General features: G+C 41.1%; 1 protein-coding gene across 5 annotated transcripts in view; it reads right to left on the bottom strand.

Annotated features, from left to right (window-relative positions):
- Positions 1-16,574, bottom strand: part of scn8ab (sodium channel, voltage gated, type VIII, alpha subunit b) — a 57,428-nt gene that overhangs the window by 6,154 nt on the left and 34,700 nt on the right. For all 5 annotated transcript variants that reach the window (XM_015957072.3, XM_015957073.3, XM_015957071.3 and 2 more), the window contains exons 13-26: positions 16,027-16,159; positions 15,628-15,866; positions 11,913-12,086; positions 11,473-11,829; positions 11,197-11,370; positions 10,832-11,125; positions 8,209-8,326; positions 7,925-8,079; positions 6,874-7,047; positions 4,137-4,259; positions 1,712-1,996; positions 1,573-1,626; positions 633-770; positions 280-384 (exon numbers count right to left, since the gene is read on the bottom strand). In XM_015957072.3, the coding sequence (XP_015812558.1) occupies positions 280-384; positions 633-770; positions 1,573-1,626; positions 1,712-1,996; positions 4,137-4,259; positions 6,874-7,047; positions 7,925-8,079; positions 8,209-8,326; positions 10,832-11,125; positions 11,197-11,370; positions 11,473-11,829; positions 11,913-12,086; positions 15,628-15,866; positions 16,027-16,159 (2,523 nt within the window). The remainder of the gene's footprint in view (positions 1-279; positions 385-632; positions 771-1,572; positions 1,627-1,711; positions 1,997-4,136; positions 4,260-6,873; positions 7,048-7,924; positions 8,080-8,208; positions 8,327-10,831; positions 11,126-11,196; positions 11,371-11,472; positions 11,830-11,912; positions 12,087-15,627; positions 15,867-16,026; positions 16,160-16,574) is intronic.

A 16,574-nucleotide genomic window follows, 5' to 3' on the forward strand; every position in this document is an offset into this window, starting at 1 on the left:
AGTTTTATTTTTAATTACGAGCTAAATGTGCACAGTAGTGGTCTAGTGGTAGAGTGTCTGACTGGGGACTGGGAGATCAGGGTTCAAATCCCAGACTTTAAAAATGGGGCCCAATGCCTCCCTGCTTCATACTCAGCTTTAAGGTGTTGGATTGGGGGGCAAACCACCAAACAGTTCCTGAGCATAGCCACAGAGCACTCCACGCAGGGATTGGTCAAATGTGGAGATGTAATTTCACCAGTGTGTGATGACTAATGGGACTTTAATGTAAATGTTTACCTGAGGCCTTGGTATTGGTTTTTGAGGTTTCTTTGACCCTAGTTTTTTCATGGCATTGTAGTATTTCTTTTGCTCTTCGGTCATGAAGATATCCTGACCTCCAAAGTAAGGACACAAAAACAGTTTGGTTACAATCTTTAAAGACAAATGTTATTTAACCCAGAGATAATTCTAACAATATGAAGACATTTGGTGGTATTGCTTAATATGTATCTATTTAATTAGAATTTTCAGGTTCAATGCCTGATTTAGAGACTTAGCAAACAGGTGGTATGAGCTTTTACAGACTAAAGTGTTAGTTTCAATAGTTTTCAAACTGGCTTTTTTGAGAAGGTGAGGAAAATAGGCCTTATCTTTTTCTTCTGTTGGTTGAAGTTATCAATGATGACACCGATGAAGAGGTTTAAGGTAAAGAAGGAGCCAAAGATGATAAATATGACAAAATAGATGTACATATAAAGGTTGTCCTCATAGACTGGCTGGTCTTCCACCTGTAAATGTGCAAAAAAAATCATAAACACACAAAAATCTAATCTGCATGCAAGGGCGCCCCAAGGGGTGGCCAGAAAATCCCCCCCCCCCCCCCCCCCCCCGAAAGGCAGTGTTAAATGATAAATGATCCGCACTTGTATAGCGCCTCTCAGAGTAAGGACTCCAAAGCACTTTACACTACAGTGTATCACTCACCCATTCACACACACATTCACACACTGATGGTGATGAGCTACAATGTAGCCACAGCAGCCCTGGGGCGCACTGACAGAGGTGAGGCTTAACAAATCATATTAATGTTCAGTCAAACCATATATTGATCTTGTTTATTTAAGACATAATTGTAAAACAAAAGAAATACATTACAATTAATGAGTAAATAAATAATGAGACTAAAAATTGCATATGCTTCTGCTGCTCACCATTAAAAAAATTGATCTCTAGTTTTTTTTTGGGGGGGGGGGGCACAGCAACAGGTGACAACCTAAAAAAATACATTTTTAAACTAAATTAGGGATAACATTATAAATAACTGAAATGTATTTTTCTAAAATGTTTGTGTTTGCAAAATTTAAGTTAAATGTTTTGGATACGTACTGTTATTTTAATCAAAACGAATACAGACACAATGCAGTACATCGCCACAGACTAAATTCAACCAGAGTTACCACAGGGACCAATTTGATGTGCCACCCCAAAAATTTCTTTGGCCCCATCTGGCCACCCCTATCAAAATTTTCTGGCGGTGCCCCTGACTACATGAGTGATCTTGAGGTGGATGTTAAAGCTGTAAGGACTTACCTTCCTAGAATCTATTGCTGCATACATAATGTCCATCCAGCCTTTAAATGTTGCCTGTGAAGCAGACAGTCACACTGTGAGAAATCATGTTTCTCCAAAGCAAAGAGAGGAAAACAGCCGCAAAAAAATGGAGTCTCACCACTTGCAAGAGAGCCAGGTATCCAGCACCCACGTTGTCAAAATTGATCTTGACGTTTTTCCATCTGACTTCAGTGTAATTTTCGTTAATTAACGCAAGGCACTGTGTTTTGTTGTTCACAACATCTGGCAAAAAGTACTCTTCGGCTGTTTCGTTGAAGCAATAGTAATACTTTCCAGCAAAAAGGTTGACGCCCATAATGCTGAAGATGAGCCAGAAGATGAGACACACCAGCAGCACATTCATGATGGAGGGAATAGCACCAACCAAGGCGTTCACTACAACCTGAGGAGAGCAGTGAGGAAACTAAACTGTGATTTTACCTTCACACAACAGCTGCACTCAGATGGTCACACACGAGAACATCAATAAACACATAGAAATGCACACTCTTCCTCTAGAAGAAGCTCACGCGTGTTGTTTGGTTTCATGGCAACAGTTCAAGTGAGCCATGACAAAGGAGTGTAATAATGCACAAGACAGACGGATAACTAAAATCAAACGTTACAACGTGACTGAAGGCTTTTCCTGCAAAATGCAGTTTGAATATGAATATGAAAAATAAATGGTTTTCGGACAAATAAAAGGCATCTAATCCGAAGAAAATGTCTAATTAATGTTTGTAGTAACTATCTTCAAACATTTTACATGACATTATTCACTTCAGCAATAGATAAAGATACACGGCTATGTCACTTTATGTTAAAAAATACCATTTATTCACTGAAACTCTCTTGTAATTAGTTCAAAAATGTTCAAAACGTCAATTAGAATGAGTGGTGCTGCAATGAATTGTTACACTCCTGTGTAATTCAATCTAAAAACACCGTTTATTAATTGCACAAATATATTTACAAGAAAATATTCCAGCATCTATGCAAGATATATCAAAGTAAAAATAATTACTTATTTTTCTTATGCGCCAACCACTAGACATTTTTATGAATGTGCATTTCCACATACAGAGGTGCCATGGGGACAAAAAGCCAAATAAACCAAACCAGTAACATACAACAAAAAGCCAACTTTTTTCTTTAGTTTGCTCGTGTTTTCTAATATCACAATATATAGACAATGCAGTAAGTGCAAAATTGTGATCACGAAACTCATAATGATGAGAGTCACTGAGGAGTGATGAGCAAGGATGGCGGGGGAGGGGGGTATGCAACCAGAAGTTTGTTGATCTTCCAGTGTGACAATGCCAAAGCCAAACTGTGATAAGATCCGATAGGGGGACACTCGAGGCAGAGCAAAAGTCAGAAGATGCCAGGATTTTTTTTCTGCCCAACAATAACAACCAGAGGCTGACCAGACCCATCACAAATTTAAGCGAAAGTGAATTCTGACATTGTGACAGTTTTTCAAACTTTTCTCAAAGTATGAGAACTGTTGACTCACTGAGAAGAAGAGTGCATCACTAGATAATCCAGATCTTATGAAATGGCATTCTGTGGAAATATGATGTTTGTTTGAACAACTTTAATTCAGAAAAATTCAAAAAGAGTTCAATTTAAACCGGACTGACGAGCCAACTGCTAGCTTGAGTAGGGCTAAAAACAGTGTAGATTGATGCCATATTATTTATTTTTAAATTCCACAGGGATTCTTGCAAACACATGTCATAAAACCATTACTCCACCATTGTTTTCCAGTCATTATAAGAGAAACCTTATTTTATCCCTGCTGGAGGAGCCCCAGGCTGGACAGGAAGTGATGTAGCACACTGGAAAATGATAATGAAATCTCAACTCTGTAACAAACCACGCACTGCAAAACTGATAGGGATGGTTTATAAAGTAGTTTCCACATGAGAAGCTGTGAATTTATTTTAGATTGAAGCTGTTTTAAGCCTGTCTTGCTAGGAATAGCTGTTAGCTTGAATGTTTGGTTTCTCCAAACCAGAGGACATCAAATGTTCATAACTTTTCCACAGAATTCCAATTCAGAAGAAATGGTGCTTTTCTTTGGAATCAGTAGCTGCAAGCCTGAATGTATTCGGTTCTGTATTTTAGGTGGAACATGTTTCGGTGCGACAGTTCAGGCCAACCTCTTGTTGTTTCTCAGCCAGCAGCTAAAGTGCGTGTTTACTCTGTGTCATCATTCAGGTAGAAATATAAGAGGGATGCATATTTTTATACTGGGTAATATTTTATTAGAAAAATCATTGCTGATAACCTGCACATAATGCTAAAATTAATTATATGCTGAAATGAAATATGATAAATCAGATCAGATGCCTTGGAACCATCTGAGATGATCGTTATCCATGCAAAAAAAGCTCCTCTCTGACTGGAAGTGTTAATAAAATATTGTCTTCTGAGAGATTTAAAGTTTCTTTTATTTTACTGCCATTTCTAGCATGCGTTAAAGCTTTTATTCAAAACGTCATGCAAAAGGACCAGCTGCCTGGTGTCTCAGGTCTTACCCTCATCCCTTCAAAACGTGACAGGGCCCTGAGGGGTCTCAAGGCCCTCAGTGTCCTGAGTGATTTAATCGGGCCTAGATCGGAGAAGCCCAAAGCATTAGCTATAAGGCTGACTATAGACACCTACACAGATAGGGACAGAAGGAGAAGGAAAGACAGAAGCAAAGGAAGAGAGGACCCACACAGTTAGAAGGAGAGAAATAGGAACCCTAAATCGTAAGGATGGCTGAGTGATCATAGACAGATGAGTACAGATTAAATCCCTTATGCGTGAGGATATTTCTACAACATAAACAACATAAAAAAGGTCAATAAAGTGGACCCAGAATTATAATTTTTTCCCTTAAAAAACTGTTTGTGTTTGGTTTAGTTTTGGCAAGCCAGCGTGATAACCAGCTTTACAGCACAGTGAGCACACCTGGAAAGAAACTTGTGGTTGACACAGTGAGAGGAAGAGAAGATAGTCAAACAAAGGGATAAATCAGAGGAGAAGATGTGTTCACGAACACCAAATCAATGTGACACAATCATATACACACAGTACACAGTACGAAACAGTAGCACAACCAGAGGGCACTTTTACTTAAAGACGGGAGAGAAAAGGCAGGAAGGCTGAGGACAACTTTCAGGGTTAGAAGAGAAGATAACCTGTGAAAGTAGGCGCCCCACCACTGCACACAAACCTTACCCTAGACCCCAAAACACCGACCTCTCAGTCCGTCTCGACAGCTGCACAATGTCTCTCTGAACTTAAAGAGACACAGTTAGAGGTACCTGCTGTGAGAGAGAGGACAGGTCAGCAAGAGAGGATTCAGTTACCTTTGTGCATCCAAACTCCCTCCTATGTGACACACTACAAAAAAGGATCAGGTCTTCTTTTACAGACATGTAACATGTATTCATAAATAACTCTCCTTGTAAATGAGGACAATAGCATCCTTTTTGGATCTTTTTGTGTTTATTTCTCCACACGATGACAAATTCCAATAAAAGATGTTTCTGAGGCAAGCTGATCATTTAGTCAGTGGTCATTATTGTTCTGGACACTGATAGATTATAGTCAGTAACTGACCACCCAACTGTGAGACCACAGGGAAATGAGGACATTTTGCTGTTGGATGGGTTTAAAGGTGCAGTATGTAAGAATATAGTGAGAATTTTACAGGGAGAAAACCCCAAAGAGACTAATGTTTCTGTCAATTTGGATGGAATGTTTTCCTGAAACATATTTTATATCCAGCTGGCCGTGGAGATGGTCAGTTTTTCTCCTTTCAGAACAAAGGAAGGAGGGACGTAGCTACGATTTACCATCAGTGAGTGGGGGGTTGCCGTGTCCCCTGCGAGCTAATACTGCAGTGCCGACAATTGTAATTTGATAGCGGCCGGCAAAACGCTCCAGAGTTGTTTAAAGTGGTTACAGCACCCAGATTTTACCACAGGGTGTCCTTTTTAATTCATTTCTACATAATGCACCTTTAATACGTATCCAAAGTTTCTGGGAGGACACCGGTAAATATGTTAAACTTATGGTCAGTGGAGGATCTTTAACTTAAACCAATTTAAGATCAAAACATCATGAAAAAAGCACAGTAGTCATTCTAGGAGTTCATTTTGGTTCTAAATGTCCGAGCCTTTACACTCTGATCCGCTACTGAGACTGGATCAGCCTTATGCCCAGATTAATTGTGCATTATAAAGCTCTGTTGAGTGGGAATAAGGCTCCCACTGCCCCAGAAGTCTTCATCAAGTTTATTTGCCCAAAAACGAATGAACTAATGAACAAATACAAATCTTCTCATTTAAATTTCTTTAGCTTTTGAAAAATGTTCTTTGTAAATACAAGATTTTCTTTTCTTTTAAATTATTTTTTCTTGAGAAAGTGTTTCTCTTAATGTTTCTCCAAAACCTCTTCATTGAATAAATACTTCCTTTCCCTCACATTGCAACAACCAATAACACCACCAGAATTTATACATTTACAGACAGATAAATGGGCTTTTGGAATGTAATTTTAAAATGAACATAAGATGACGTTAAAAAGAAATATTTGTAAAAAAAATTAAAAAAAAGAAATGGTTGAGTTAAAAAAGAAAAAGCTTTAGAAAATTGAGTCATTAAGTAGAAACACCAGAGGAAGAACAACAAAGATGAGACATTTACATTGATATAACTCTAACAGGACTCACCTGAAACAGCCTTTGCATGTTTGTAGGACTATTTATCTTCCAAATTTGTCATCTCCAAGCAGCATTGTTGCTACTGACTGAAAATAATGTTTCTTACAACACGTTCGCTCTTGAAATGTAACTCTGAAAAGGTTTTCAAGTGTTCTATATTAAAAAAAAGTTCAAATACAAAAAGAGTGGCTTTACACAAAAAGTCGTGCAGCTGGTGAGTAAATTAAACATTTTATAGTCTTTAACTAGAAGCAGGTATAGAAAAATGTATCCTTCTGTTTTGGAAATTTTCTAAATTCCTGTCATCTAAGGGTTTTGAGGTAAAAATAAACAATAAGTTCTTTCAGATAAAAGTTTCATTTAAATATTTTTAATCTGTTAATAATTACCTCTACAGCCAGTGAGCGTTTCTCCATGAGCAGGAGAGATGTGACCTATGTGGGTGGGGCCAGTCGGCACTAAACCTGCAGAATTTTTGACTTGACTGGTGATATAATTTCACAAAGCGGCGCTGAAGCGAACAGGAAGTATGCAAACGAACAAAACAGAGGTGTACTCACATCCACAATGAAGAAGTCCAGCCAGCACCAGGCGTTAGTGAAGTACTTGACAAAGCCGTACGCCACCCACTTTAGCAGCATCTCCAGGATGAAGATGTAGGTGAAAACCCGATCCGCATAATCCAGAATGATGCGCACGGTCTTCCTCTTTTCAATGTACACGTCCTCGAAGGCCTAAAGTGTAGCAGAAGCGAGTTACGTGTTTGTGACTGAACAAACTTATTTACTTTTTGATTTAAATAAAACAGTTTTCATTTCAACAGATCAAAAAAGTGCTTCTGGTGTTTTTGTCAAACTTGTCGATGACTTACTGTATATCACCCTTTTAGAAGAGAATAGACTAGACTAGACTAGACTAGACTAGACTAGACTAGACTAGACTAGACTAGACTAGACTAGAATAGAATAGAATAGCTTCTGTTGTTGATGTACAAGGTACAGCGAAATTGGAGTACCACTCCTTTTGGTGCAAATTGTAAAATAATGCAAATAATAATAATAATAATAATAATAATAGTAATAATAATAAAACTGAAATAATATAATGTAAAATCAACAGTAATTTTTACTAATATACACACACATTTGATTACTTTCAGTTGTGAGTTCTGCATTTTGTTAAGGAAACACAGTTCAGTAGCAAGGTGGGGACTGACAACTCCATCATGGTGTGTGTTCACTCTTCAGAATGGGAGTGTTTGGATTTGGCCAGAGGCTGCTTTCCTTCAGGAAGCTGCACAGCTAAGCTGAATTCTCCTGGTTGAAAGGTTGGTGCATTACAGCACGTTGCTGTCCATTAGTGACTAAAACATCAAGAGCAGTAGCAGAAGAAAAGCAACATCGTGCTCTTGGCTGCCAACATCCTGACAGAGAAAAAATGTTCACCATCTGTCAATAAATGTTAGGTCTAAATCTATTCCATCAGTAATTTATGTCAGTTTTTACTCACATGTTGTTGATGTGAAACCATAAGTGAACTCGGCTTTCATGTCTTTTACAGCAATAATCATGCACTTTGTGTCGCTATGTCTAGGTTGTTGTTTTTTTGTACCAGAGCTCCGCTGCTGAGCAGGATCATAAAGATGATGAGGGTTTCAAACCAGTTGTGTTCCACTATCAGGTAGCAGGTTTTCCTCAGGAACCACCAATGTTTGCCCCAGCCGTGGGTGATGGGAACATCGCAGCACTTGTATTTAGCCACACACTCTGCACGAAACGTTAAAAAAAAAAAAAACAGAACTTCCATTGAGACATCACAGAAACAGGGAAACATAATGAAATGCAAACATCTTAGGAATCCCGGATATAGAAGAAAACGTTCATAAGATCACATACCATCAGTCCAGCAGGCGTCTGGGTCCAGATACTCCTCCACAACTTCCACCACAGCCACCTCCTCCACATCAGGCTTGATGTCTATGGTGCTGCCCTCAGATGAACTGGTGTCATCCAGCTAGGACAAAATAATGCCATCAGTGTCTGAGAAGCTCTTATATATGGAACAGTGTGAGAACAGCCATTACTAAAATTTTAACAGTCCTGTGCATTGAACGTTATATGTTTATGTTTATGTTTATTTATTTAGCAGACGCTTTTATCCAAAGAGACTTACAATTTATAACCTATAGGGCATGTTGTGATCTGTGGGGGAAACCGGAGTAACCGGAGGAAACCCACGCATGCATGGGGAGAACACGTAACTCCACGCAGAAAGGCCGCAGCCGAGTTTCGAGCCTGCGACCTTCGTGCTGCGAGGCAACAGTGCAAACAACTGCGCCACCATGCATATGTTATGATTCAGCTCAGGTAGCATGTAGCAGCAGCAGTAACACAGCTAGGTGCAGCAGACCAAATCCACTGAGATAATGACAGAAATAACATCACCAATGATGAGTCCTTGTTTCAGTGATGATGAGTGTAAAATCTGAATATTTAATGATGGGGAAAAAATGTTCTTTTTGTTTGAACTTTTAAACAAAAACAATGTAAAACAGACCCAAAAGGGTTCAAATGAAGGCAACTGGACTTCTTTGGTTTCTTGAAGATGTTTCGGTTCTCATCTGAGGAAGTTTGTCGTTTCTAACTGGAATATGGAAGAGTCAAGCTTATAAACTGTAGCTGTCTGTTGTTATTTAACGAGCCGAAACTACTCTGAGTACCCCGTCTCTCTACCCCCTGATGAGTCGTTAGCCTCTATTGAGAGGGAGTCGTTGTGCTGATTAGAAGCAGGAAGGTGTGACCTAGACTGAAGCAGTTTAGGAATGAGATGCAGAGCTGCCTAAATAACAACAGACAGCTACAGCTTATAAGCTTGACTCTCCCACATTCTAGTTAGAATTGACAAAGTTCCTCGGATGAGAAGCAAAATGTCTTCTAAAAATAAATGAAGTCCAGTTGCCGTCATTTGAACCTTTTAGATTACCATGACCTGGACGATTGAGAACCTTCACCAGCATAATGTAATACAGCGGAGGAGGAGTTTGAGTGCCCTAATGATCCGAGGAGCTTGTTTTTCTCCTTTGAAAGGTCTCCCACGAGACATTCAAAGGCTACCTGCTTCAAAAGATCTGAACTAATTTCTTGTCTTTGAATGGTAAAACAAAAAGCTTTTTGAAGCTTTTGAAAAAATTCTGCCACTTTAAAACGTGTTGAACGTTATTCAACTAAACACTTTAAGAAACATCAGTTGTCAAGAAAACACGGTAGTTATTTTAAAGGGCATGAGCTTAGGGAATTGAAGGCATTTCACTTGAAGGTCTCTTAAAGCTACAACACCAAATTTGTTATCCAAATAGTTGTAAATACATGGGGAAGATTTAAAAACAATTAATAAAGTGGTTCTCTCGCATTTGTCTAAAAACCTCCGCCAATAACACCTTTTGGACCGGAAGCAACTATTGGACCGTCCAGTTGTCGGTTTCGCCAAACCACTGCACTTCCCTGGGTCCTCCTTTCATTACGCACTCATGTATTTAATAACAGAACACCACAGGTGTGAGAGGTTTGTGGCTCAGTAATATCAGTGAAGGAGAAACAGCCAGCTGCTACCACTTCAACTTTAGACAAACTGCCAGAGTCCCAAAACAAAAAGCACCATTTGAAGTCACGGACAACCTAAGGCATTTGGACATAGAAAACAGCGACTGGTGTTTAGCACTATCTCGTTTCCTCTGGCATCGCGGCTTTTCGGTTCCGGCAGAAGCGTCTCAGGGAAGATACTCGAGGGGAGAGGTGAGTGTTCCATGACCATGCTTGTGTTCAAAATCTAGCTTGTTCTGTAGATTCGCTATAACAGCTTTATATCAATCAGAAGAGAGGAAACACTTTAAACGAGGTGAAAAGTGCTCATTCAAGACCAAGAGCAAAAACTGCATGATGGAAAATCTACTCCACAATACTCTAATGTATAATCCTGGATCATCAGCTAAGAAAATCCCCATCTTCCTGTAATCTAGTCAGATTGATCTGACTGGATGACAGCAGCTCTCTGTGATCTTCCTTTCAGCGTGCTCTATGGTTGGTTGTGGTACAGAGAAGATGGTTGTTAGAGAAATGAGGTCCAGGTGCAGCTGTGTCTCCTACAGAGTCAAGTCAAGGTGACTCATATACTACACATCCCTACAAGCTTTGGGGCTGACTTTAGCTTTTTTTTTTCCACATTCATAATATAAACAGGAGTATGCTTCTCTGTCTGCCGCCTCGTTGGGCCTGCCTCAGTCTGCTTTTTCTTTTTCCTTCATCTGCAAGATCAGCACTTAGGCTCGGCGTTACAGCACTCCTAGCTAATGGGATGTTCTGAAATGCTGCTAAGACTGGTTCGCCTCACCTCATTGCTTGACAAACACGTTTGAGCTTTTTCATGTAGTTATAAAACACGGTTTGGGCAGATTTTTCAAATGCTTTGCTTCATACAATCACCTAAACCCTGTTTTTCACACTCGTAGCACTTGCTACTTACATCTTTGCTGTTCTCAATGTCCGACTCACTGCTGAAGTCTTCCGTGTTCAGGTTTTCAAAGTCAGACTCTCCAACAGCGATGGGAACGCACACGGTGAGGTTGGGGTTGTGGATGAAAGACATGTAGTCGTCATCAATCATGTACTTTCCCACACTGCTCCCAATGCCACTGGTGGTACCGTTCCCATTTTTGGGATAGTCTTGCTCACGGTTGATGTCCACTGTGTGGTTTGCGATACAGTTGAGCTTCTCTTCATACATATCACCCAACGGCTTCTGTTCCTCTTCTAAAGGCTGCATATCAGAAAGATGACGACTTAAATGCTGTCCTTAAACCATCACCTGTACGGTTTGTGGTGCTTTACCTTTTTGAGCACTGTGGCTACCAAGAGCCGCATGTTGGCCTTAAACCAAGCAATCCCTTTCTTAATGCGGGCCACGGCAAGCTGGAGGTTGTTTGGCTCTCCATCATCATCGGTAGCAGCGAGGTTGTCTGCACTGAAGGAGCTCAGCAGCAGAGCCAGGAACAAGTTCAAGACCTCGGGACAAAAAAGAAAACATCTGGAACTCCTAACCTTCACAACACCTCCAGACTAAATGAACTTAACTGACTGCATCGTGTGATTTTTGTTTGTTCTTACCACAAGGTTTCCAATCACCATGACCATCATGAAGACAATTAGGCACATGGCTTGTCCTGCCACCTCCATACAGTCCCACATGGTTTCAATCCACTCTCCACACAGAACTCTGAACACGATCAGGAAGGAGTGGAAGAAGTCGTTCATGTGCCAACGAGGAAGCTCACAGGTCTGTGCGATCTTGCAAACACAGTCCTTGTAGCTTTTGCCAAATAGCTGCATCCCCACCACGGCAAAGATGAAGACAATGATGGCCAGTACTAGGGTCAAATTACCCAGAGCTCCCACTGAGTTTCCAATAATCTTGATCAGCATGTTGAGCGTTGGCCACGACTTGGCCAGTTTGAACACTCTTAGCTGCAAGACAAACAGTATTATCCTATCGTGCCTATATCAGGTTGAACAAGGCTATTTGGGAGACCGACCACGTTTCCACTCACCAATCGGAAAGACCTGAGAACTGACAGGCCCTCCACGTCAGCCAGTCCCAGCTCAACTAAACTCAGAGTCACAATGAAGCCATCAAAGCAGTTCCAGCCTTCCTGAAAGTAGTAGTAGGGATCCATGGCAATCAGCTTGGCAAACATCTCCCCAGCAAAGATCCCGGTGAAGACCTAGAGAAGCACAAGGAACAGAGATTTTAGAGGGAAACCTAAAGGACATTTTAACACATAACTTCTTTTTCTAGTAGGTCTTTTCCCAGCCAGACCTTCTGTTGGTGAAGCACAATGTTCAGGAAAAATATTATATGATTTCCTTTTCCACTTATCACCACTCGATCGGTGTTTCACAAATGTATTTATTCCACTAAAAGCAGATTTGATCACATGCGCGTTTGTGCATGCATGTATGTATGTATGTGTGTGTGTGTGTGTGTGTGTGTGTGTGTGTGTATGTGTGTGTGTGTGTGTGTGTGTGTGTGTGTGTGTGTGTGTGTGTGTGTGTGTGTGTATGTGTGTGTGTGTGTGTGTGTGTGTGTATGTATGTGTGTGTGTGTGTGTGTGTGTGTGTGTGTGTGTGTATGTGTGTGTGTGTGTGTGTGTGTGTGTGTGTGTGTGTGTGTGTGTGTGTGTGTGTGTGTGTGTGTGTGTGTGTGTGTGTGTGTGAAAACTGCCTTTTACAGCATCTAAGCTGCTTTTAAATGAGTGTTTGTTTTCTCCACCCTTCTTTTGATTCATTTTTTAAAAAGAGCTTCTGCTTTTTTACAAGTTCTTTCTCCCCCCCCCCCCCCTTTCCATATTGGTTGCCATGGTGATCATCGTTATTGTCTGTCTCTGTGTGGAGCTTTAGTGTGTATGTGTGTGTTTCTCTTTCCCCTCCACCCATCACTCTGTCTACACGGCTGTTCTGATCTCCAAACCATTTCATTTGAAATCATTTTAAAATGTCACACCGTTGAACTGATTGTTTTCTTTTAAACTAACCGTGTTGGTTCTGGACCTTTTTCTGATCATCAACAGCAAACCGTTGTTCCAGTCGGTGCTGCAGAGGACTCTCGGGTGATTCACACTGCACCATCCAGCATCTTATGCAGACTGAGTTAAATTTTCCTTTCACTTTGGACAGCGTGCCAGTGCTTATGACCTCATTTCCTGTCTTAGTGCTGACACAGAGCCAATACTGCTGTGCTACAGTGATATTTGAAAAGCACAGCCAAATCAAAATGTCTGCGTCAGGTGATACACTCTGCCAGAGCTGCTCTGAGCAACCTTTAAGTCCACCTGTGTGTTTGTGTCAAAGCATTGTGAGAGGTCAAAGGTCTGTCTGCGTGCAGACTTTTGATAATCAGGACCAACGGCCAAAGGTTAAGTGATCTAAGTGGGGGGATAAGGCTGGGGAGCTAAATCTTTAATGAGTCCTCACAACCCCCCCCCCCCCCCAACGCCCATCTGATGGCTCTATATGGTACGTGTGAATACTTAAGTGCACATATCAAACGATGCATGGATTACTTTAGGTATGACTCTGGAAGAATGCGAGGTTCTTATAGATGGAAACATTACTAAAGTAAGCAGTGAAATAAGTTTCTCCCTGAGCTGCAAACCGTTAGAGACATAAATGTGCCAGAACATGTCAATATTCTGTTGAAATCACATTAAATTGGTGTTGGTGACAAATTTGCTGCAAGTTCTCCTCCTGGGACTGTTTGTTTGTTTTTTATTAAGATCCCATTTAGCCACTGTTGAAACAGTTGCTATTCTTCCTGGTGTCCAGTGGCACCCCCAGAAAACTTTCGAAGGGGGGGCTGGGTGGGGCCAGCGAAAAATTTGGGGTGGCACACCAAATTGGTCTCTGTGGTAACTCTGGGAGAGCTAAGACTGCATATAATCTTTTATCTTTCTTATATACCGTATTTTCCGGACTATAAGTCGCTCCGGAGTATAAGTCGCACCAGCAATAAAATGTATAATGAAGAAGGAAAAAACATATATAAGTCGCATTTTGGGGAGAAATTTTATATTTTTCTTACAAAATCTGAGACCAAGCGTTTCACATTGCAAGACAAGTACTGGTAACAATAACAGAATAAACAACGCAGGCGCAGCAGCGCACCGCGGTCTCCAGCACAGAATGGTGGTGTTTGAAACCCTCCAAACGGGCCAGGGGAGCTCATTCCTGGGTCGGAACCGGCCCCCAGCAGCGCGCCACAGGCTGCAGCAGATGATGGTGGGGCAGAGGAGCTGAAACCTGGGCCGGATCCAGACCGCAGCTGCTCACCACAGTCTCCAGCGGGTGATGGCTGTGTGTTTTTAGTTGCCTGCGGGTCAGGGGAGCTCACTCCTGGACCGGAGCCGGCCCGCAGCAGTGCGGTATAGCCTACATAATTTGGAATATAAGTCGCTCCGTAATAGAAGTCGCAGGACCGGCCAGACTGTGGGAAAAAGTGCGACTTATAGTCCGGAAAATACGGTATATCTTTCATATTTGAGAAACACAATTTTTTCCCCTAAAAAATGGACAAAAATTCAAAGAGTTATTCCAGCTATTGTTTCAAATGTTATAGTTTAAGAAATTTAAAAGAGTTTAATTTGCCTGTTGCTTTTTCACATAAATATTCACAAAATCTCCTGGGATTTATACGTTTTTAAACGATGAGCCTCAGTGACATTAACTATAACTATAAAAAATGAATTTATAATTTTTGTGAACATTAATGTGATTTCGATAATAACATTTTACTTTCTTTAATCATTGAATGTGCTACTGCTAGTTTACCGATTGAATTATTTATAGATTCACTAAGATAAATACAATAAAGTTGATCTCTTACTAAATGGAATATTTACTAAGAAATCACAACGTAGCCATAGGAACACTACTTGGTAAATATGTTGTGTGTGTGTGCGTGCGTGCGTGCGTGTGTGTGTGTGTGTGTGTGTGTGTGTGTGTGCTTTGTCTGCTCTGTCTTCTCGATCCCCAGTGAGTCGTGGTGGATGGCTGCTTATACTGAGCCAGGATCCTCTGGAGGTTTCTTCCTGTTAAAAGTGAGTTTTCCTCTCCACTGTCGCTACATGCTTGCTTAGTATGAGGATTGCTGTAAAGTCACTGACACTAGTCAGTGACTCTATGCAACCTGCTGGGTTCCTTATATAAGAAACCTTTTTTTCTGATTGGCTTAATGAACTGACCTGTATTGGAATGTTTACTATGTGAAGTGCCTTGAGACGACTCTTGTCGTGATTTGGCGCTGAACTAAACTATGTCTGTATGCTACACAGGAACACAATTCAGCACAAAAATGGTGGTGATGTTGAACAATCTGCTCAGTTTTATGGCATTTTGTCAGACTCTGAACCAGGAAATGGCTGCAGGCAGCGAGGCAGCAGCCGGAAAGTTCCAATGCAACCAATGACTCCGCCCCCTAGCCAATCAGCGGCCGACAGTCGCGATGCCAGCCCGGCTCAACCCTTGGAACCACAATGGAGCAGAAACTGAAAAGTTGAAGGAAAGTAGGGGGAAAATACCAAACTTTGCTGTTGGAAAAAGGGACCAGACCGAACCACACCAGCCCGAGTCACATTTAGTGTCGTTGGAAAAGGCCTATTTACTCACACACACTCCCTCACAAATGCAGGTTGCCAACAGTCCAAATTCAGCTAGGTACTGGTGTAAATGGTAGTAATGGGTGAAATGTGGGAAACAGAAGCGTCTCACCAGGTTTCCGGTCGACAGGACGCCCTCAAAGTGTTCAGTCATGGGGTAGTGCTCCATGGCCATGAAAAGGGTGTTGAGAACAATGCAGATGGTGATGGCCAGATCAACAAACGGGTCCATGACGATCAAGTAAACAATGTGCTTCAGCTTGAGCCAGATGGGACAGCACTCCCAGATGAGGAAGATGTTTGCAAACTTGTACCAGCAGGGAGGACACTTCCTCTGAGACTCCTCCAATTCTGCAAGAAAATATTCAAAATATTTCCTGATTCCGGTCAAGCGAGAATGAAAAAATAAAGGTAATCTTGTCCAAAACTTTCTGCTTCTTTATGCATTTATTTATTTTCACCAATATTCTAATCTCCAGAAAGAAAGGTGTAAAGACGCGCCCGAGCGTACCCTCTAGGAGCGTGTTGGTGACCACACTCATCTGACTGTTGGCTCGGTCTTTTCCTTTGAAGGAGGAGTTGAGCTGATCCACAGAAACCATGAGAGAACCGGAGTGTTTCTTCTTGATCTCCACGTCTGTCGTCTGTACTCAAAGAGACAAACAATACCCGTCATCTACAGATAAAACTCAACAGATGATCAAACATTCGTTTAAACAAAAATGATGCTGAAGATGTGATCACACATCAAATCTAAAAACAACAGCTAATCATTTCTCTGGATATGTTACACAGCAAACCTCAGTTGTGTTCTTTTAGCACAACTACAGAGAATACTAGATATTTGAATTTGCCTCACATTAATCACTGCATAGCAGATTTTGCGGATTTAAATACATTTTTATCCCTTGTGATGCATTATACTTTGCAACATTAAACTGCATGCATTGCAGTCGCATGCATGTCAAGTCAACGAAGGGAAATTCAAGATGTCGACACCATGCTAAATTTAGAAAAGGATAAAAAGAAGGTCAACTGGTTGAGAGTAAAGAAGGTCTA

This window comes from Nothobranchius furzeri, chromosome 3 (genome assembly GCF_043380555.1).
Source record: "Nothobranchius furzeri strain GRZ-AD chromosome 3, NfurGRZ-RIMD1, whole genome shotgun sequence".
Lineage (NCBI taxonomy): Eukaryota > Metazoa > Chordata > Actinopteri > Cyprinodontiformes > Nothobranchiidae > Nothobranchius > Nothobranchius furzeri.